This window comes from Phoca vitulina, unplaced genomic scaffold (genome assembly GCF_004348235.1).
Source record: "Phoca vitulina isolate PV1807 unplaced genomic scaffold, GSC_HSeal_1.0 scaffold22, whole genome shotgun sequence".
Lineage (NCBI taxonomy): Eukaryota > Metazoa > Chordata > Mammalia > Carnivora > Phocidae > Phoca > Phoca vitulina.
The window spans coordinates 25,696,025-25,719,336 of NW_022589725.1; the positions used below are offsets into that span (position 1 = coordinate 25,696,025).

At 34.1% G+C, this 23,312-nt stretch overlaps 1 protein-coding gene across 1 annotated transcript in view; it reads right to left on the bottom strand.

Moving 5' to 3' along the window:
- Window positions 1-23,312, bottom strand: part of ESF1 (ESF1 nucleolar pre-rRNA processing protein homolog) — a 62,799-nt gene that overhangs the window by 38,781 nt on the left and 706 nt on the right. Inside the window, exons 2-9 of the mRNA XM_032419551.1 lie at window positions 21,685-22,369; window positions 15,592-15,980; window positions 14,704-14,817; window positions 12,644-12,744; window positions 11,488-11,640; window positions 9,252-9,366; window positions 7,259-7,406; window positions 1,524-1,685 (exon numbers count right to left, since the gene is read on the bottom strand). Coding sequence (XP_032275442.1) covers window positions 1,524-1,685; window positions 7,259-7,406; window positions 9,252-9,366; window positions 11,488-11,640; window positions 12,644-12,744; window positions 14,704-14,817; window positions 15,592-15,980; window positions 21,685-22,327 — 1,825 coding nt within the window. The 5' untranslated portion in view covers window positions 22,328-22,369. The remainder of the gene's footprint in view (window positions 1-1,523; window positions 1,686-7,258; window positions 7,407-9,251; window positions 9,367-11,487; window positions 11,641-12,643; window positions 12,745-14,703; window positions 14,818-15,591; window positions 15,981-21,684; window positions 22,370-23,312) is intronic.

Here is a 23,312-nt window from a genome sequence, read left to right on the forward strand (position 1 = left end):
GACTTAAAAGACAGCATTCAACATTCCTTAGAATCATAAAGTAAAGGACCTCAAGTAAAATATTGCTTCACAAACATCCCTAAGTGATATGGCAATACTGTCATATTGTGAGACTTACTGAAAAGGGCACCCAACCCCTTAAGGCAGCCTCTTTGATTTTTTGCTGGACAATTCTAATGATGAAGAGAATTCCTCTTTATATTATGTTGAACTCTAATTTCCTTCAACTTTGATTTACTGGCGAAAATACTGACTTCTGATGTAGTAAGAGTAATGAAGCCTTCATTAATATATTCATCCTGCAAATACTTGAAAATAACTAGTAAGTCACTTTTTAATCTTTTTCTTTCCAGGCTAAACTGAGTTCTCCCAACCATTGTTCAGATGATAATACTACTAAATTTCATTTTTTCTTACCACCACTTCCTGCCAAAGACAAACATTTAAAGCAAATGGGCCACAACATAGTACCTACAGGGGACGAGTCCACCCTAGGAAATTTATTACAATAGTCAATCAACTCTCAAATATCAAAATATGCCCCCAAATAAAAATCTATGCAAACATTTTATTCCCAGTGAAAAAACATACTAGTTGTAGGAAACAGATATAATTGAATATAAAACACTTAATTTTTAAGCAATGATATTCTTACAAGTTATCAGTATTCTTTTATCTAGAGATGAATTACGGCAAAAGAACTGAATCCTGGTCAAAAGTTCTACCTAGCTTTCAAAGATATACATGTATGTTGTACACTGGAAATGACTATAACACCATATGTTATCTATACTGAAATTTAAAAAAAGATATACATGTATGTAAACAGCGGTCAAAACCAATATTGGTTCCAAGGGTACAAGCTGCTTTGCTTAGGTTGCTGAAAAAATGGGTGTGCTAGAAAACAATCCTCATTTATACTAGCTTTTATCTTTGCTTAGCTTTGACATGGTTTTAATTAGTATTGTACTACTCAAAAAAAATACGTGGAGCCCTTCAAGGCAGTTATAAAAATCACTTACAATACTGTATTTCTTTGACTTCACAGCAAAACTGAGATGGAAAACTATGTATTACATATTTTGTGCTAGTGAAACTTTGGTAATTAAGGTCTAGTAGGAGTTATGGGAGAAAAGTTCACTTACGAATTACACATTTTAAAAAGAAGTTTAATGACTTTAGAATGCATGGTGCCTGGATTCAAGTTTGTATATCCTGAGAATACTAGAATCAAACCTAGGAAAGGTCTACCTCATAAATGGACAGAAATAATTTGTAGTTAGTAAATCAAAGAAACCAATCAAGAATAAACTGGCAAGAGTCTAAAACACTAGTCCTTAAGTGAATTAAATGATGTATGCAAATACCATGTTAACTTCCTCACCAAAACATTCCTGGCAAATAAGATGTTTTTAGGCTTACATTTCTAAGAGTTAATGTTCTTTTCCTTTGTATCTAAAATGCACTCAACATCTTGAAATTAATAAAAACAAGTGAACATCTAATAAGTATCTAATTCTTACCTGGAACCCACTTAATTTCCATTTCCATATCATTTTCTTTGCCTTTCTTTTCTTTTTCTTGAATAACCTGCAAGAGCTGCCTGTATTTAGCAATTTGTTCTTCATCATCCTTCTGATTTTTCTTTGTTTTCCCATCTTCTTCCACACTGACTTTATCATCACCTAATTAAAAAAATCAATTTCATTTAATACACAAAAATAACTGACTTTTAAATCTAGTATTTAAATCTCACAGTCACTATAGCACCTTCTAAAAGATGTTGTCAGATAAAATACAACAACAGAATATCAAAATCAGACAAACTTAATATTAAATGAATTAGATGAAAGCATTTGGTCTTGTTCATAATAAAAATCACTTGCAATATAAGTTAGCACTGTCTAAGCAGTATATTGGGAATCTCCCTTTTTATTAAAATTCATGTTTCAAAATAATTTTATAGACATGCAACACCTTGGACTTTCTCTTCCCTATAAACAAGACAGGAGAGACAGCATTTTATCCCTCTTTATGTCTTCCACCATCTGCACACTGGCTTTAAAATATTATGGTCACTAAAAGGAGGCTGAATATTGTTGGGATGCATTTGGTACATGGATTTAACTGTTTATGCTGAAGAGACAGATAAAGGAAGCTCCTCGAAATCCAAAACAAATAATAATGAGTCTTTTCCATTTGATGGTGAATAAAAGTACGCTTACTCTCAGGACCTCATTAGTACACTGAGAATGAAAGTTAATAAATTAGAAATTAATTCAACTAATATCCCTGTGTGGAAAAATACCCACATTTCCATTTCCTAATTTTATAAAAATAATTAGAATACAAAGGAACAATATAAAATTCATGGGCAACAAATACCAAAGAAAACTAATACATGAAAAGTTTGTTTGCTCTGTATTTCCACTGTAATTTTCCAAGTCAAAAACATAAATTGAGAACCTGGGTTTTAATGCAAAACATACAGACTTATTGAATTGACTAAACGTCCCTGGTAAAGGAAAATTTAGAAGCAGCATAATGAAGACCCTCTCTTCTATAAGTTATGGCTAACTGGTCACTAAAAATGTCTAACATCATTAAGCATTTAGCTGTCAAACATTAATGTTAAGATTGTCCTCACATCTTAAAAAAGGTGACATGGAAAAAGCACTGGTTAAGTAAATGTTTTCATAGTTTTTTTCTCTAAATGAATAAAAAAATAGTCCAGGACATTCTTTCCATCCTATCACACTTTTATATTTTCACTCAAACAGCTGAAATTCATTTTTTTCCTGTTTGTGCTTTGTGCCACAAAAATAATGTTGGATGGAATTCTGTCATGTATCCCATAATTCAATGGATAAAACATCAGGAACACATTAACAAAATGGCAATGTATTTCTTTCTATTAAAAGCTTACTTCTGAAAACATAATTAGAAGCAAGCTCCTTCCAGGTTGAAATTTTAGTGGTAAGTCTCTGATGGCCTACTTTAAATTGATTTTTTCCAGTACTAAAATTTTACTTTCTGAAGCTCTAAAATGTGGGATAACTCATGTATGTCTGTTTTTTTCCAATTCCAGGACAATACTTTGTGAAAGCCTTAATACTATATAAGGAATGAAAAAAATAATCCAATAGTAAGAAGCCCTGCAATGATCTTTTATAAACACCAGGAACTTCTAGTAACTCTAAGGCGTTCAAATATACTAATGTATCTATCACAGGCACTAAATTACAGATTAAAGTAAGCTGGCAATCAACTAAAATACTGAAGAAAAATGCATGCTTTTAAAACTTAATGAGTAGTATATTTCAAACAAAAAGCCATTAATTCTTAAAGTTTTAGATATAAAAATATATGATATGGTGTAGTATGGTAAGCACTTTATAAACATTAACTCAATCTTTCCAACCATGAGCCAGGTACTATTATTATCCTCATTTCATAGCTATGGAAAGAAAAGCACAAGGGCTTAGGAAACCTAACCTATATAACTCTACTATGTGGTAAACTCAGGATTTGAAACCAGAGGGCCCAGATCTTAAGAATATATTGACAAATTAATACATTTTTGCCAAATGCCAATAATGTCATTTTAAAAATCTAGGTCAGTTCTTCCAAACCAATCAAAGAAAACTGTTAACATACAGCCAATCTTCACAAGTATACATGTTCTCTTCTTTCCTTTAACCTAGAGCCGCTAATGAAGAAAAACTATGCTGAATTTTCAGAAAGTGCTAAATGACCATATAGGCATCTGAATAAAAAAATACATAGATAAATCAGTATATATATTTCAAAGGCTATTTGAAAAAGGGCTTAGCTCTTCTGGGCACACTAGAAATAAAATGGTCACTGAATTGTTTGGAAAGCCAAAATGTTAACAAGCAACAGCCACTGAGACCTTAAAAGCATGAGAAGGCTTTTGTGCCCAATATAACTACCCTTGCAAATCATACTTTTTCAAAGACTATTAAATACCTAAGAAATTATGTGGTTTTATTAATATGAGATGTCTGACCAAAGAAACTAGAATGATTAAGCATGATTCTCCATTCCATGTGTAGAGCATAGTTCAAGAGTAGCACTTTATGAGAAACTCAGAAAAATGATGCAGTGTCTTCAGTAGTCTAAAGAAACAATGACAGGCCAATCACAGGACGTAAGAAAGTTAAGAATTAATGGTCCTATGTTAATACTAAAGAAGAATTTTATTTAATTTGACGTTCAGGTCATAAAAATAACACACATGCAAAAGGAAAACCAGAAGACAGCTATGAAAAATATTAAGCTATAAATAAAACAATATTCACCACTGCTAATTTAAAATACTTATACCTATGCTTAACATTTGTGGTATTTGTTGTCAGCACTAAACCTCTTACACAATTTTGTGTGACTGGGAATTCTATTAGATAAGGCAAATAAAGATGTGAATGTATCAGGGAGATGGCATCAAACAAAAACTGATAAGAAATTACAATCAAGCAACCATTTCCAAACAGAGCCAGACTACATAGAGGGGAAAAAGATGTTTTTTTGGTTCTATTTTTAAAAAATGAGTTATTTTAGGCAAACAGCATATACAACTAGAAAATACACCATTGATCATTTCAATCATCAAAACAAATTTTTAAATAAAACATAGGTAATTTGAAAACTTCTGTTTCCATTCATGGCAAGCTAGATTTTTCAAACCAACCTTTTCACCAAGGATATAAAATTAGATGAAATATTTTTAAAATCTTCAATGGGTTTAAAAAAAGAAAAAAAAAACTTCAAAGAACTGACAAATTAGTAAAAAATTACCAAGTCAAAATCAAGAAGGGAGCACCAGGCAGTTGATCCTGTATTCAAGATTTATTTTTCCCTGACATTTACTGATCCACAGAAGAAACACAGCTATGAAACTAAACTAGTTTTGGCAGCCTGGCAGGGCCAAGAGGACAAATGTTACCAGAGAAGAGGAGATTTCAACTACTATGTCCACTTTAAGCAGGGACCCAGAAGGATATACAATTAGGGTAGAAGCCAACCAGAAGTAAACCAGCCCTCATGAAGACTTGCATCATCCACAAAGTCCAAAGAACCTGAAGCCTTAAAACTTGAGTAATGTAGTCCTAGAATGATCATAGTAAATGAAAGTTCTCTGATTAGATACTCATCTCAACTATCAAATTAGCACATACAGTTAACCATGTATACAAATAAACAAAGAAGAAATATCTTGTAAAGTAACAAAAATGAACCCAAGAAGACTTAAAATACTGAAATTATCAGACACAGACTATAAAAACATGCTTACACCATTTATAGAGATAAAGATTAAAAATATCTGCAATGAACAGAAAGTTATAAAAAGTGATATTGCTGATTTGAAAAATAGCCAAATAGGACTTTTAGAAGTGAAAAATACAATAACCAAAATTAGGAACTCAATGGATAGGTGTAGCAACAGATTCAACTGCTGAAAAGCAAATTAGTGAACTGGAACATAGGTCAGAAGAAAACATCCAGAACACAGCAGAGAGAGACAACAGATTAAGAAATATATGAGAGTAGCAAGATAGAAGTTATAGTGGAAAGAAATAATATATATACTTAATTGGAATACCAGAAGGACAGGTTAGAAAAAATATCTGATTTAGATAATGGCTGAGAAAATTCCAAAACTGATGAAAGCTACCATGATACAAATGCAAGAAACCCAACAAACCCCAAGCACACAAATAAAAAGAAATCTGTTTACAGTAAACTGCAGAAAGACCAAAAAAAAAAAAAAAAAAAAAAAAAAACTTAAAAAACAAAAAAAAAAAAAAAAAAAAGACAAGAAAACTTCAAAAGCAATCAAAGAAAAAAGAAATCTAGACAATCTTCAAAAGAATGAAAAAAAGACAACTGATTTCTCAAAAACAACAATGAAACTACAAGTCTGTAGGATATTATCATTAGTGTGGAGATGGAGAGGACTTCCCACCTACAATTTTTTTTTTTTTTTTGCCAGTGAAAGTATCTTTCACAAATGAAAGCAAAATAAGGACATTTTTATACTAAAACTCAAGAGAGTTTGACACCAACAAATACTACCAGAACTTATCAAGGATATACATAAGGTAGAAGGAAAATGATCCTAGACAGAAGTATGAGATTTAAGAAAGAATAAGGAGCAAAGAAAGTGGAGAAAATGTAGCTAAATGGAAGTAAGAGCAGTTTAAATATTAATAGCCCATAGAACTTACAAAAAAATAGAATTACAATACACAGGATAGCATGAGAGGTGTTTTAAGATTCCCTGTATTTTCTAGGAGGTTAAAGATATTACCATTAGACCTTAGTAAATTAAGAATGCAAGTCATAATTTCTAGGATAATCACTAAATGAACAGTCTACTTTCTAAACTATTTGAAGAGAAAATGGATATAAAAAATATTCAATCAATTGGGGAGCCCTGGGTGGCACAGTTGGTTAAGCATCCAGCTCTTGGTTTCAGCTCAGGTCATGTTCTCAGGGTTGTGATCTTAGGATCCTGAGATGAAGCCCCACATTGGGCTCCACAGAGTCTGCTTGGGATTCTCTCTCCCTCTCCCTCTGCCCCTCCTGCTTGCACTCTCTATCTAAATAAATAAATAAATCTTTAAAAAAAAAATGTCAATCCAAAAGAAGCTCTTAGTTTTTTTTAAAAAAAGGGGGGGTAATAGAGCATTTTACTAATTTGTTAACAGACTGCAAAACTATATGAATCAGGACAAATCTAAAAGGCCAGGCTTTTTTGTTTGGTAATTGTTTTTATTTATTTATTTATTTATTTTTAAAGATTTTATTTATTTATTTGCTAGAGAGAGACACAGCGAGAGAGGGAACACACGCAGGGGGAGTGGAAGAGGGAGAAGCAGGCTTCTCGCTGAGCAGGGAGCCTGATGTGGGGCTTGATCCCAGGACCCTGGGATCATGACCTGAGCCGAAGGCAGACGCTTAATGACTGAGCCACCCAGGCGCCCCTGGTAACAGTTTTTAAACAAAATGTTCGTGGTTAAAGAAATTTAGGCTAAAAAAAAACCTCTAAATAAAAAATTTCAAATACCGTTTGTAGGTGTATATAATACTATACATGGGAGTATGTTTTGCGGACAGCTTAAGAATTAGCTTGGCACTCCCTTTTAAGCTACCGCCAAAGACATATTTCCATTAACAAGTCTAGATTAGGCATCTAAATGCTTATAAATATAAAACATCAAAAGATTACAAGTACCCTGTAGCTCCTCTTCTATCTCTTCTTCATCCTCACTAGAGGAAGCTAAGTAGGCTTGAAAATCCATGTCCAAAAGCTCTTCCTTTTTAAACTTCCTGTTGAGTGTTGTAATTCTTTCATGATCAGTCTCATCCCAAGTGATCTCCACCTTTCACCAATAAAACAAATAAAAATAGAAGTGTCAGTAACTCTCACTCACAGAATATTTATCACTAAGCTAATAAAGACGTAAGCTAAACCAAATAATAAATGACATGCATAATAAAAAGTATTTTACTTATGAAAGAGGAACCATTTCTATTAACCTGTACCTTTTTCCTCCTAACTCTGCTATATGCAAGCTACTCTAATATTAGGAGTAAAAACTCACCAGTGTTTCTATTAATTGTAGGGAAAAGAAAACGCACTAGCGAAAAAGTTAACATTACGAATTGACAAAAACATGTTTTTCACCTGGAGTTCTAAGTATTTCAGGAGGTCTGCAAACTACACGAAATCTATTAATAAAGCTTTCAACAAAATTTCAGTAGGCTCCCTTTTAAAAAAGATTAAGAGCCACTGATAAGAAAGGCATCTACTGGTTGGAAGTACAGTAAACCCCCATGATACAGAAATTAATCTATAACATGACCGGTTTGGCTCCTGCCCTCCATGCAGCCCCCATTCTCAGACAGGGTCTTGTCAGAAGTTTTAGCTTCATCACAGGGTGGGTCTCCTATCCTAGTTTTTTTTTTCCCTCAGGCTAATCTCCTCAGAGCAGGACAACAAAATGGGCACCAATTAACCAAGGGATCTTTAAGACAGCTGTCACTACCTTACAAGTTCTAATTACGAATTATCCTTATTCTGATAATTTGCCTGAGTGATAACCATAAAACTGCTGCTGGAACTGGGACATATGTGGGTGGTATGGCCGGACCCTAAGAATTCCAGAATGGCTGTCTGGACAGACTTGCCTTGGTCATTTTTCAGGCTTGAAAATAACCTGACCCTGTATTTTATGTTATTGAATCTTTTAAACTTCACTTACTGCATAATGGTGGGGTTTTACCATACTCAGTAACTAATCAAGGCCACACAGTGCCCAATACAGCATGCAAGTGACAGATACAGTAGATCTCTCTACCACCAGCCTATCCTCAGAAGAGCATAGAAAAGGCAATGGGAAACCTGTGTGGTTCCTGCAGAGTCTATCTGTGGGCAGAAGGTTTTTTTTGCGGCGGGGAGGAGAAGAGAGAAGGTAGGCAGCTAAGTAACAAATTAATTCAATAGAAATCTTTTGGCTGTTCATTACTAAGCAATAATGTGACATCTAATAGTCCTGAATTATTCTACTTCAATTTTTACAATTTTGGATCATATCTACAGAAAAAAATGTGTTCCTATTTAAAATTTCCACTGGTTTTAACTATGATTTGAGGTAATCTGTTACCTCCTTCCCCCACTCCCTAGGATATTAATAACTGACATATTACTTATTAAAGAATCTAACTGAATAAGAATATATGGGAAAGACAGAGGAGAAAAAAAGAAACATTTGCAGGTAATTGACTCAAGCCTAAAGGCATAACAAAAATCTGAAAACAGGTTCAAACAGATGTGGTAGATAAAAATGCAAATACATTTATGTCTCACTTCTATTTGTATTTGTGCATTAAAATTTTGAATACTTTCCATTTCTAAAGATGCTATATGTAAATAATACACAAGTTCTTTCCTGAAAGCAAGAGTCCAGCCATATATTTTTAAAAGTTAAGAAATACCGTTGATGTGGGGTGCCTGGGTGGCTCAGATGGTTAAGCATCTGCCTTCGGCTCAGGTCATGATCCCAGGGACCTGGGATCGAGCCCCACATCAGGCTCCCTGCTCAGTGCAGAGCCTGCTTCTCCCTCTCCCGCTGCCATTCCCTCCGCTTGTGCTCTCTGGCTCTGTCTATCTCTCTGTCAAATAAATAAATAAAATCTTTAAAAAAAAAAAGAAAAGAAAGAAATACCGTTGATGTTCCCATTGCAGCAGATGTAAAATATTTTGGTTTATATGCTGTTAAATCCACTTCTGAGGCTACGTCCTTGGGCTCATCATCAAAAGTAGTATCATCTGGTATAAACCTAAGAAGTAAAGAAAAATTAAATTTATTTAAACATATGCTGTAGTGATAAACAACCAGAGTTTAGGTTCTCTTCTAATTAGTTATAGTTTATACATACATACCATATAAAAGTTTCTATAGAATACACATGTAGATGGGGCAAACAATGTTAGAAATAACGTTGGCACAAAATTTCTGAAATTCATAAACTATAAATCTGTAATTCCACTAAATTTGAGTGAACTCTGTAGGTAGAAACCCTGTGTTGGGAGTCAGTTAATATGAGTCAAGTGCAAACACACATGGGTCCCTCATGTTTCAAAAAGACCTAGACACCTGATAGCACAGTGTTGACTTGCTATATGATATTCTGAAGATCAAACAGAATTAGTAGTGGATAAGTGTTCTGAATGTAAAGTATCAGACATACAAGGTGTCACTGAAAATAAGGAAAAAGCTTAAGGTTGATTCTTTAAGACTAAAAAAATCTTCATAATCTTATCTTACAATATTTTTTCACAAATAATTAGCTGTTAGATGTAAATTAGCCACTGTAAATTGTATGACAATGCTTAGGCATTAGGCTAAAAAATAGGGGGGAAAAGCAGAATCAAATAACCCATGGTTAATGTATTTAGGCTTTGTAATTTATATAGGAGATTTTGGTTCCACACACACAAAAAGCATATGATAATTAAGGCTCATTAGGTTTACATAATATCCTTCTCCAGCTATACTTTTGCAAAGACTTACTAGAAGAAAAATATCTGAAATCAATATTTTTAAATGTTATTAATATGCATGCATTTATATTTTGGGGCAGATGAAAATAAGTTTCTAGATAATTGGATGGCAGCAGAAAACTCAATTTTCTTTTCTGATGTTATGTTTAACAAAATAAAACAGGGAATGTAAATTTTTTCCATGGTCATTGATCTTATTTTCTAGGCCTGCCAGAGCTTATTCTAACATTGCATGGAAATGTCCCAAAAAGGAAACAGAGAGAACAAAATGATCCTGAAAAGAACATGTTAACATGAATTCATGAAACCCAAAGTTTGACATTCTAACAAATGTTTGGTACCTACTATTTAAACATTCAAAACAAGTACTTCCTATTGAAATTGTTAACAGAGAAAAGAAAGAAATACTTGTCTGATGAGACAAGCCCTTCTCGTTATAAATGCAAGCATACTAAAATCTTACCTCAAACTATCAATGCAAAAATTTTTATTTGTATTTTTCTACCAGTCCAAATGCCTTTGAAGTATGAAAGCCAGGGACTACGAAATGATGCTAATTTTTTTGGAAATATTTCATTTTGAGAACAAAGCCTCTCACAAACTTGGATACAAAGAACTGATTTCTATTCAAAGTGTCATAGAAGAATGGTTTACTGGGTTCAAAAGCATTAAGCTAATGATAAAATGGTACAGTAGTTCAGCTTCCCATTTCCTCAGAACTGACATTTACCACCATTTAAGGTTTTTCAGCTTTGGACCAGTGAAGCCTGCGCATGGGGTGAAAATAATGCCCAAGTCTGAAGACAATGCCAGCAACACCATCCATTCACTGAGCATTTAGAACAGCACCATTCAATGGAACTTTGTGATGATAGCAATGTTCTGTATCTGCTATGTCCATATGGCCAGTAAGTACTTGAAATGTGTCCAGTGATGAAGCAAATGAATAAATTTAAAATTTTTAAAAATTTTAACTAAATAGTCAGATATGACTAGTAGCTACTGTTATTAGCACAGGTCTAGAGGTACCAATTTATTAGCAAATTCCTTTGCCCCCCATCTCAATGCTTTTTTTTTTTAAATTAATTCACCTGGTTCCTAGTTCTAAAAGAGAGTTGCAAAGGAATATCACTGCATATAACCCATTATCCTACAAACATAGCCAATATATTTGAAATTCAGGATATAAATGTGGGGTGACTCATACACAATACTTAAGCATTTTCTCATTATAGTTTTCTTTGTTAAGAGTGATGTTCCATAGGACAGAGTTCACCTAAAGCAAAAAATCCTTTTTTACAATATGAAACAACAGAAAATACTACCAGCCTAATATCTTACTTCCTACAATCATATTGTGCTACAAGATAAAATTGGTAAGATACACACTGGATTACCTTAAATCTATGAATGAACAACTACTTTCGAATTCCAGGCCATCACAATCCTCATAAATTTTACCAGCTGTTTCAGGAGAATCACAGTCTACTACTGCATAATAGTACTTGAGTCGTTTGAATTGATAATCTCTCAGTTTTTCTCTAGAAGTCCTAAAAGGTAGAAAACTCATTAAGCTTACCTATACAGGAACACAAATACCTATCTTCCTTAAAAAACAAATGTTAATTATTTCAAGAAAAATATATTACAAACTGGACTTCATCCCAATCCATCTTTACTTCATGATTTATGGGCATTAAATATTTAAGCTCAATTTATTATTTTGACAAAGCACAGACTAGATATTTTAATTAAAATTTAGTATCTAGAAAAGGAGAGTGTAAGAATTACATATGCTTACTCATAATTTTAACTCTTGAATAGTCTTTTTGTTTTGCTACTACATATAGTCTCTCAAGTAAAACTCCTGAACAAGATCACTATATTATAAAATAAATATGCTAGGAAAGCATTAGCTCTAATTACAAAGAAATTCCTGATTTTGTAAAGTGTTTATTCCAGATTTATGTGTTGTCAAGTCTAAATGGTTTTAAGTTTAATTTCATTTAACTACAACATACTCTTTGAGAGTCTTCATTGGCTGTTCTGCCACCAATCTGTTTAACCACCATTTTTATTACGTGCACATATAGCTCCACCTAGTGGTTTAAAAACTACGTTAAAATTTTTCTATACGTTATGATAATAAAAACTGTTATCATTATTTTTTGATTTAATCCTCAAATTAAAAAATACATATATTACGAAGGCAAACAGGGTTTCAATGCCACATATATGGAAAGCAACATCTCAGGAAAAAACCAAGACTTACTAATTAAGAGCAAGGAGGCTGAGAACCCTAAATCAGTCTAATCATGGAATGTTTTTCAAAACTGCAATAATTGTTTTTGTGAATACAGAAATATGAATATACACACAAAAGGCTGTTGGAATAGTATGCCACTTCTGACAGACTTTAATCTGCTCTGCAACTTGTTTTAACCATGAAAGGCAGGCACAACATAAACTTTAGCCCCATTAAAGTGACCAGAATTCTGAGTTAGTGACATGAATTCATGAGATTTAGTTTTATTTTCTGTAACAGGTTAATACCAGTCCTCTTCAGGGGCATCTTCAGGAATACTTAATAACTCTACTGGTCCTTGAACTTGCTCTTCCTTCATCCTCTCCTTTCCAAACTCCGAAGGATATATCTAAACACAAAAAAATAAGATCAATGTAATTTATACTTTACTTTTCTTACAACATCCAGACCCGTCAAGGTCAGGAACTCTAAGAGTTACAACTGAACTCGATGAAAACAGGAAGGATGACTCACTTCCAAACCTACTACAGGAAGCTAAAACATCCTGAGGAATCTCCTTAAAAATAGTCATTTTGGCTGGAGAGTAACAGATGTGGAGCTTAAGAACAAAAATAGAATTATCTCCTGCGTACATCAACTGGGACAAGATGGTCCTGGGATCCAAGGGAAAAATTAAGAAAAGCAAAACGAGTCTAAGTGCTCAAGGAACTTAAAAGTAAACACATACACACAAAATGACTAATTAGTTGACACAAAATATACAAAATGATTAAAGAAGTATATAAAACATAAAGAAAAACAATTTTGTTTTATCTCTTAAGTCATATCATTTATCCAATGCTTTAAGAAATACTTTAAATATAAAAGAACTGATAATAATCTTATCACATGGTTTAGATGGTCTTGGTAAAAGAAAAAGGATTCCCTCATTGGGATTTGGTAATTTTGTATGTCGGCTACTTATGAGAAAAAATATAACTGTATTAATTTGTATTGTTTTGATACTACTGGGCTTAATATATTTTTGCTAACTAATACATGCTTTTCTGAGTTCTCTGCAATATGTAATTTATCAAATAGGGATTCGAGTTTTTCTTACTAATTTGAGTGGCAATAATAGGTTTTGATATAAAAGTTTAAAATACATATGTAGTCACATCTGTTGATTCTGTTTTTCTCTTTTCTAACTCTAGAAATTCCTACTATCCATTTCCTGAAATATAAGATTTAACAAAAACACAATACTATTTTATTCTGTTTCTGTGGTTTGAGTTTTAATTTTTTTCCCTTACTTTATCTGGAGTTTATTTTGGACTATGATGAGGTGAAGATCTGAACTAAGCTCTTTATACAAAGACTCACTCATTTGTCCCAATACCAGGTATTCAAGCTTACTTTGGTCTATATTATAATATAAACTCTTCTATTTATCTATTTCATTCCATCAATTTGTCTTTCCCTTTTTACCCAAACTTAACTCTTGTAGCAATATAAAATGTTCACATGTTATATCTGACAGGGCGAATCCTTTTACACTGGTATGTTTTCCTAAAAATTTATTAGTCATTTTCACTTATTTATTCTTTTAGATGATTACTGATAGCCTTTTTCTTTGATAGGAACTGAGATTATGCTTGAAACTACACTAAAACTATAGAATTGACATCTTTAAATACTTAAACAGAACAATAATTTAGAGCTGTTTCAGGCACTGTAAATACTTAGTGTAAGCTTCTTATCATTTCATCCTTACAACTACCCTAGGAAATGCTACTGTTATATCCACTTGTCAGGTGAGAGAACACATCTGAGAAATTAATAAAATGCCCAAGATCAGATGGCATGCATCAGAATCAAGATTTGAATGGTCTGTCATACTGCAAAGCCTAAATTCTTAATCGCTATGCTTGCTCTCCAAAAATATGGTATCTCAACATTTATTTAAGTTTTTCAAATTTATCCAGTGTTATAGTTTACTTCATATATATCATATATGTTTAAGGTAATTCTCAAGGATTTTACATGTCTGCTGCTAGTAAAAATAGATTTTTTTCTTAACTGGTTAAGAATTGAAGAATGCAATTAAAAAATATTTATTTTATTCTGTCCCTTTATTGAGCTTTATATTATAATAGCTTTTCAATTGATTTCTTTAGGTTTTTAAAATACATAAATCACATAACCCATCAATAGCAATAATTTTACCTCTTCCTTTTATATTTATTCTACCTGTTTTGTACCTAACTGTACCAGACAACTGCCAGATTATTTTCCTTAAAACTATGACTTAAAAAAAAGATTAAGCTTAAAATGTTTAGAAATATTTCAAAATGAAATCAATTCTCACCTTTACGGAAAATATAACACCCCCTTTAGGTTTAAATGAATTGAACAGAGCTAGCAAATCTTTTGCCTTTAATCTGTCCCAGTCCATGTTGCAAACTGCTAATCGACGTGTAACCTAAGAAATGAGAAAAATTAAATATTACATAATCTCTATCATTCCCATCACTTGCAAAATATATAAAAAAATATGTCTTCTTTCCTCTCTCAAATTCTGAAATCACCAATACAGTATTTATCTAAGTAGTTTCAATATGTAAAAGAAAACTTCGGTTGAGTCACACAGTGGTAAAACTGTTAACAGATAAGCACTTTCTCTTACTAGGTTCTTAGTTCTTGAATCAGAACTTGATAATCAGCTGACTTTTTAACAACCAAGTTTGTTAAGCTATTTTGCTACCCATGAATGGGTATGGAGGTTGAGTATGTTACTCTACCAGCTACAATAAGTATCTTCTAAAACTTTCATGTGACCTGGGGCACCTAGGTGGCTCAGTCGTTAAGCGTCTGCCTTCGGCTCAGGTCTAGGATCGAGCCCCGCATCGGGGTTCCCGCTCAGCGGGAAGCCTTCTTCCCCCTCTCCTACTCCCCCTGCTTGTGTTCCCTCTCTCGCTGTCTCCCTGTCAAATAAATAAATAAAATCTTAAAAAAAAAAAAAATTTCATGTGACCTTTCTTTAACTAATCTCTATTTGCTTGGACAGACATCTAATTTACACAGCTACTTTCCATATCAAGAAGTTATTTTATATCAAAAAGTTTTAATCAGACTAATCATTAAGAATATTATTTACCAATAAAGGTTTTCCCACTCAATTTAATGACATCAATTCTACCATGCATAAATGCTACTTTTACTGTGCTTTTCACAAATAATTTATTCAAAAGTTCACCTCATCAGCCCGAGGAGCATCTTTATCTAATTCTCTCCAAGCGTGCTCAAAACCAGAGTCCTCTGGCAGTAAATCTGCCATATCTTCTTCATCTTCAGAACTAGTTTCTACATTTCCTTTACCCCTTGCAAGATCAGGGCCACTGTCACTTTCATCATCGTCACTATCCTCATCTTCATCCTCCTCCTCATCACTTTCACTTCCATCATCATCAACATCATCTTCATCAGCTGAAGTTCTACCAGTGCCTGTAATTCCATCTTCAGATTCTTCATCACCTATTTCACTAGCACTTTCTGAATCTTCCTCCAGAGCATCTCTGTCAAACATCTTACCACCTGTAGAGTTTCCATAACCATCACTGTCTTTTGCCATTATTAGTGGAATCACTGCAAAAAAGATTGAAGCAGGGAGAAATTTAAAAAATGTAAACACAATTAAATTGAATCCAACTTATTTTGACCTCAAATCCAGTAAAAATATAATTTCTATGAAATAGACTAAAAAAACATAAATTCAGCAAAGTTGATGCTGAAGTTACTTAACAGAAATTTTGACATATACCCAGATCATACAAGTAGATTCACATATTCATTCAGTAATTACAGAGTGCCTGCTGTGTGCTAGGTGCGCAATAAAAATTATTGGCAAGAGAAGCTATCAGTGCCCTCAATGAACTTAATAGTCGAGAGAAAGATGGACAGATATCAAATAAAACCAATCAAATCAATACACATAAAAAGCATACAATAAAAGTCTCTAAATAAGTATAACTGAGTTGCTACTTGAAGGATGAAGAGGAGGTATTCAAGATTAGACTAATAGATGAGGAAAATGTTCCAAACACTGAAAAAAAACAAATGCAAATATCCACGAATAGGAAAAAATTGGCAAGAATGTCTGGATTGCAGATGGCCAGGAGTCAAGTAACAAATTAAACTGAAAGTGAGGTAGGGGCCGTGCTTCCCAAAAACCATGTAGAAGGTTTAGACTTTGTCATAAAAGCAGTGAGAAGCCACCATTATATTTTCAGAAAGAGGGACATCATCAGATTTGCACAGTGAGATCACCTTGACTCGCTATAGAAAATTGACTGGAGGGAGTTAAAAGCAGATGTGACTACAGAATTAGAAATATAGTATAAGACTCCTAGCAAGAGATGAAGGTAGCACTAAACTGTTAGAAAGAGACAGAAAGACGTGAATGGATTCACTTCAGAGTTGCAGAGTCAGGAGGTAAAATCAACAGTAATTAGTGACAGGGCTTGCGGTATGGGACAAAGAAGTTTTAGAAATGTCAAAGATGAGTCCTAGCTTCCCAGCGTGCAGAGCTAGCTACCTAACTGGATAAACATGTGATGTTGGAAAAGAACCACTTTGCTGTTTGGTAGAGGTGGATCATGAGTTCAGTTTTCAATATGCTGAATTTGAAGTGCCTGTGAATCGCGTAAGAGGAGATATCAAGAAGGCTGCTGGCCGTCTGAGTCTACAGCTCTGAAAAGTTGCACGCTGGAGATAAAATTTTTCACTCATTCATGTGTAGTAATAACAGAAGTTGTGATGTGGATTAGATCACCTATGCAGAGCAAAATAGTAAGTTTTCTGCTAAATCTTGAACTTTGTAACTAACTATGGTTAGCGATATACAAAAAGTAAAAGACTGTTTTTACTTAAGTTGGATTTTTTAGCCCACATAACTCTGAAAAAACTCATTTTCTATTTCTAAACCAATCATATGATTTTATTGTGGGTATATGTGTATGTTGATATACAGTATCTTACAAATTTTATTCATCTTTAAGTTGGAGATTATGTTTCTGCTTACAGGCTCTGCTTGTAGAATTAAAAAATAAATTTAAAAGCTTAACACTTGGAATAAAATTCGAACTTAGTTTTTTCCTTGGTCCTATAATCTTATAATAGTCATTCACTGTCCAAATATTTATTATCTACTATGTAAAATGCATTGAGCTCAGGAAAGGGAAAAGGGAGATGGCTTGTAACATGATCTCATGCTCTTGATGGGTTCATAAACAAAAAGAAATTGTTTACTGATTTATGAAGCTATGTTCTAAAGTAACACAGAAAGAGACATCTAAATTTGCCTGTAGAGGTATTTACAATAAGAAAAGCTTCATGAAGATACCATGTGACCTGAGGCTAAATGAAAAAGAGTTCTGCTAGGAGGAAAAGAAATGGGTTTTTATTTTATCTTTAAATTTTTCATTCAAAGATAACTGGATGGTTATTTTGGTACATAATTCCCTAAGTTTGTTTTCTATGATGTACCCACATAAGAGAGAGTGGGGGAACATAAAAAATAACTAGCCAGTAGGTGTGATAAAGCAAAAAAAAATGCATGATCATAAGTTTTGCATATGGGATCAGAAAAACGCCACCACAAAAGTGAAAGAAAGTTACTACGAGACAAGCATCAGAATTCACCTTTAAGCAATATGCTCAGAAATAACACCTTGGGGACTTAGCTTTATCTAATATTGCAATATTTCTCAAGCATCAGTCATTATTATACCATTCAATGATTTTTGCATTTCACTGTTTTTCATTAAACTGAATTTTTTTAAGTTAAAAAAATTAGCTTTGTTCTAAATATCTCTGAAGTCACAGATGTAATGTAGTGATTACATTTTTTCCTAATATGTTGAAACAAATACATAACTATTAACATAAAAAAGTTTGAGAATCATCTCACATATGCCCTGTTTTCACATATGACAATGGTACACATACCACACTCTGGGTTGTATAATAAATTGATACACGCAAGACTTAAAAAAGATCTAGTATTTTAATATTTTTGACAACATCAAGTACATTCAGCGTATTGATTCATTCAGTAAATATTTGCTCAGAGTCCACCATGTACAAGGCTAGATAATGTAGGATTATCTCTATTCCTGGATGGTACTGCTCTAATAGTAACTGTAAACAGTACTTACCTAGCTACTTAAAAAAAAAATGCTTTATACATGTAATGAATGCTCATTGCAAAAAAATTAAGAAAATATGGTTTAATTAAGAAAATAAAAATGACTAGTAATTTTTCATTCAAAGATAACTAGATGGTTGTTTTGGTACACAATTCCCTAAATTTGTTTTCTATGATGTACCCACTAATTTTTTTTAAGTAGCTAATCATACAGTTTATACTATTTTGTAACTTATTTTTAAAACTTCATATATCATAAACACGTTTGGGTATATCACAATTTATTTAATCAATTCCCTAATGATTTATGTTACTTTTAAAATTTTAAAAACAATGCTAAGATGCACATTCTTTGCACAAACGCCCAATTATTTACTTAAAATAAGTTCTTAGGGGTGCAATGCTGGGAATCAACATTTTATGACACATGATACCAAACTGCACTCTTCACATCACCTTTACCTTGTAGCACTTAAAAAGCTCTCTGCAGGGCGCCTGGGTGGCTCAGTTGGTTAAGCGACTGCCTTCGGCTCAGGTCATGATCCTGGAGTCCCTGGATCGAGTCCCGCATCGGGCTCCCTGCTCGGCAGGGAGCCTGCTTCTCCCTCTGACCCTCTCCCCTCTCATGTGCTCTCTCTCTCTCATTCTCTCTGTCTCAAATAAATAAATAAAATCTTTAAAAAAAAAAAAAAAAAAGCTCTCTGCAGGGGTGCCTGGGTGGCCCAGTTGGTTAGGCGTCTACCTTCGGCTCAGGTCATGATCCCAGGGTCCTGGGATGGAGTCCCGCATTGGGCTCCCTGCTCAGTGGGGAGTCTGCTTCTCCTTCTACCCCTTCCCCCCTGCCTGTGATCTCTCTCTCAAATAAATAAAATCTTAAAAAAAAAAAAACCTCTCTGCACAGAGTAGTTGCTGGTAACTGATGAATAATGAACAAAAGATGTTTACATATGAAGTCACTAATCCCTACTTACACATACTGCCTTTCTAGACTGTGGAACCGATGAAAACTACTGGAAGCAATATGATGCGGTAGAAAGATTTTTCAAAGACTTGAGTTGCAGGCCCAGCTCTGTGTATCCTCACATAAATCACTTTAGCCTTGTTTCCTGATTAATCTATCCTAATTTCTCAAGCTTATTGAGAAATTTTAATAAAAAAAAGATATGCAAAAAGATTCTATAAAATCAATCCAAAGGATTTTATGGATATGTTTTATTAATCCAGTGCCCTAAATCAAGTGAAATTTAAGATGCTAGACTGACTTGCCTCACAAACTCATCATCAAACAAACCTTGCTGCTGTTCCTATTCTTATTTTCCAATTTCAGTAACCAAACTCCTATCCCTCTCCCTATACCTCAGTTTGCTGCCTGGTTCCACTACAAATGGAAAGAGATCCCACTCTTACCTCCTAGTCCCTGCTATCTAGAATTCTACCCACTGCCTGATACCTCCTACCTTTCAAATGTGATCTCAGCCTGTCAAGTCCTCTCTGACTTTTTCCCAATGCCTATCCTCCTTGGATCTTGTAATCATGGCCAGCCTTTGGCTCATCTGAATACCAATTTTTCAGTTAACAACATAAACAACAGGCAACACCAACAGTCAAAATTTCTTGCTACTGGAGGGGACACCAAATTTTAATCAGCTCAGTAAACAAGTAAGCATGAACCAGAATCAGATGTTTCTTAGTTCCAAACAATCTTTTCTAGTTGTATTACCCGCTTACCCCTTCAGAGACCTTATTATCTAATCAAATGGGAATACTGATTTCTTCTGAACATATCCAACCATATCTTTGCTCAAAAAGTCCATTCTATACAGAGTGCTCTGGTCTCTCAATTTACTTTTTCCAAACCTTATGGTACTTCCCTTAAGAATTTTTCTCTGGTTACCATATCTTGAGTGACCTCTTCCTCTGAATTCCCATAGCCCTCTGCTAAACATCTTTTATGGCACTTACTATTATTTTATTATATTACAGATCTAATTTCTTCCACTTTAGATATGTGGTGTCCAGTATGTAACCTGCAGCCACATGTGGCAACTGAGCACTTATAATGTGGCTCGTCCAAATTTTATACTTGAGATTAGTATGAAAATAGAATGCAAACTATGCCATTAAAATTTAAGTTGATTACGCATTAAAACAGTTTTTTGATGTATTAGAGTATGTTAATAAAATTAATTTCGCCTGTTTTTTTCACTTCTTAATGTGTCAACTAGAAAATTCAAAATTACACATTTTTTATTGGACAGTGCTGCTTTAGGCTGGTGCCACTGTAGAGTTTAGCAGACAGGATCTTGGGAAGGGCTGAAATCAAGATCAAATCCACTCAACAAGCTATGCACCTTGCAGAGGTGCTGTGTCTGCTCAGGCGGAATAAACCTACTGCTTCACTCAAAGATGCTGTCCCTTACCAAACGGTGAAGTCTAAGAGTTCTATGTATCCAAAAGGGCATAAATTTTTCTTTTTTTTTTTTAAAGATTTTATTTATTTATTTGACAGAGACACAGCTAGAGAGGGAACACAAGAAGGGGGAGTGGGAGAGGGAGAAGCAGGCCTCCCGCGGAGCAGGGAGCCCCATGCGGGGCTCGATCCCAGGACCCTGGGATCATGACCTGAGCCGAAGGCAGACGCTTAATGACTGAGCCACCCAGGCGCCCTTGGGCATAACTTTTTCTAATTTGCACAGGCATCATATAAGCTAGCAGTAGCCCCAAGATGGGGGACCATGTCTTACTCATGTTCTACCTGCCACATACTAGTTACTAAAAGTAGTTGAATGAAGGATGGATGAACACACAACTCTACTAGCCCTCTTCAGACACACCTCTTCTTACTATGTGATGACAACATATAACACTTTATCTGGTTAAAGAATATAGCTCTCACTAGTGCCTACCACAAATCAAAATCATTCATTAGCCTCAAGTTTTCCTCTCTTAGCCATTATGGCACCAAATAAAAGATTAATAATCATTTTATGGCATTTTTTTCTTTCACAGCTTTATACTCCCAAATAAGCATTTGATCATTCCCATTATACTATGAAAATACTATATATGCCTTCTTTAAAAAAAAAAATCAGTATAAAAATAAATAATGTAATATCAAAGAACATATAATTCTTTCCAACCAACCTGATTGCATTTCTCTTCTTGTCTCAGAGTACTTGACCTTGGGAGATTTCACAATTTCAGAGGGGCCCAAGTCTCCTGTGCTTAGTTTTCCTTTGGGACATGAGTCTGTACAATGCTGAACAATGCTTTTCTTCTCTGTTGCACTTTTTTGTGTAAATTCTTCTCTGTCTTTCTTGGGACTTATTTTTGAATCTACCTTCTTAGATTTGCATGACTTTTTCATTTTCTGGATTCTGTCAGAGTTATATAAATCATTTTTATCTCCAGAATCCTTTTGATTAATTTTCTTGGTTTCTTTCTTTTTCTCCTCAACTAGATTTTTTGATTCTATTTTGTTGTTAGTCTGGGGTTTTTTCTTCTTCATTTTCTTTTGGTTCAGTGCTTTATCATCTTCATCAGATAGATCTGAATCAGAATCTGAAAGGTCATAAAAACGTTTCAAGTCCTCTGTAGTGCTGTGGTTGATGAGGCGTCCTCTTTTATCTACAGCATAATTCAATTTGAACCTTTTGTCATGAAACATTGCTCGAAACCTCTTGTCAATTTTGACTTTTCGATCCTTTTCTGGCATTTCCCAAAATCTTGGGTCTTTTGTAACCTTCCTAAACCGCTGGTCACTCATTATTTCTTGTTTGGATGCCATTTTTAAATGTCTGACTGGACAAATGCTTGAAGAAATAAAATCCTAAAAAGTAAAACAAATATTACAATAATGAAGGGTTAGTTAAAAAAGATGCTTCGGGAAAAAATGCTAATTCACAATATATTGTAAGTTAAATATAAATAAAAGTAACACATCCAATTTCATTTCCCAAACTTATTCTGAGTCACATACAGAAAAACAAAAACTATCAGAATATTCTCTTTTGATTATAGAGCATTTGGAGAAATAAATTTAAGACAAAACCAAGCAGAATTCCAGGGCTTTACAGAGGGAGACAAACGCTTACTAGCCAATTGCACTCACTTAGAATTTCTACATTTCTTTTTGTATACCTGTGTACCTGTTACAAGTTAAAAGCTAATGTAATCAAAAGTTTCCCAAGCCTCAGTTGGTCCTATTTCTCTTCACATTCTGGTCCCATTCTTTCTGTTAGTCCTTACTTCATGCTACTATTCTGATCAGCCCTTAGTTCTACAAGGCTAGTCTCCTAACTAAATAGACTCAAATCAATTCAGATTCAGCTCACAAAATTCCCTCTTTAAATCCGACCATCCTTCAAAAACCATGTAAATTTTCATCCCAGTTATTAATAAACATCTCTTCTCTGTATAATTTCTTATTCTATAAGTAAGGCCCATATGGGCTGGTTCTCCCCAAAACATAATTAGACTCTGTGTGTGTGTGTGTGTGTGTGAGAGAGAGAGAGAGAGAGATTAGTATTGTTCCCTTGAAAACAGTAAGGGTTTAGCATCTCGATTTGATTTTTGCAGAGCTAAGAGTCATTGATTTTTTTTTTTTTTTAAGATTTTATCTATCCATTTGTCAGAGAGAGAGAGAGAAAGAGAGAGCGCGCACACAAGTAGGGGGAGCGGCAGGCAGAGGGAGAAGCAGGCTCCCCCGCTGAGCAAGGAGGCCATGGGGCACTGGATCCCAGGACCCTGGGATCATGACTGGAGCCGAAGGC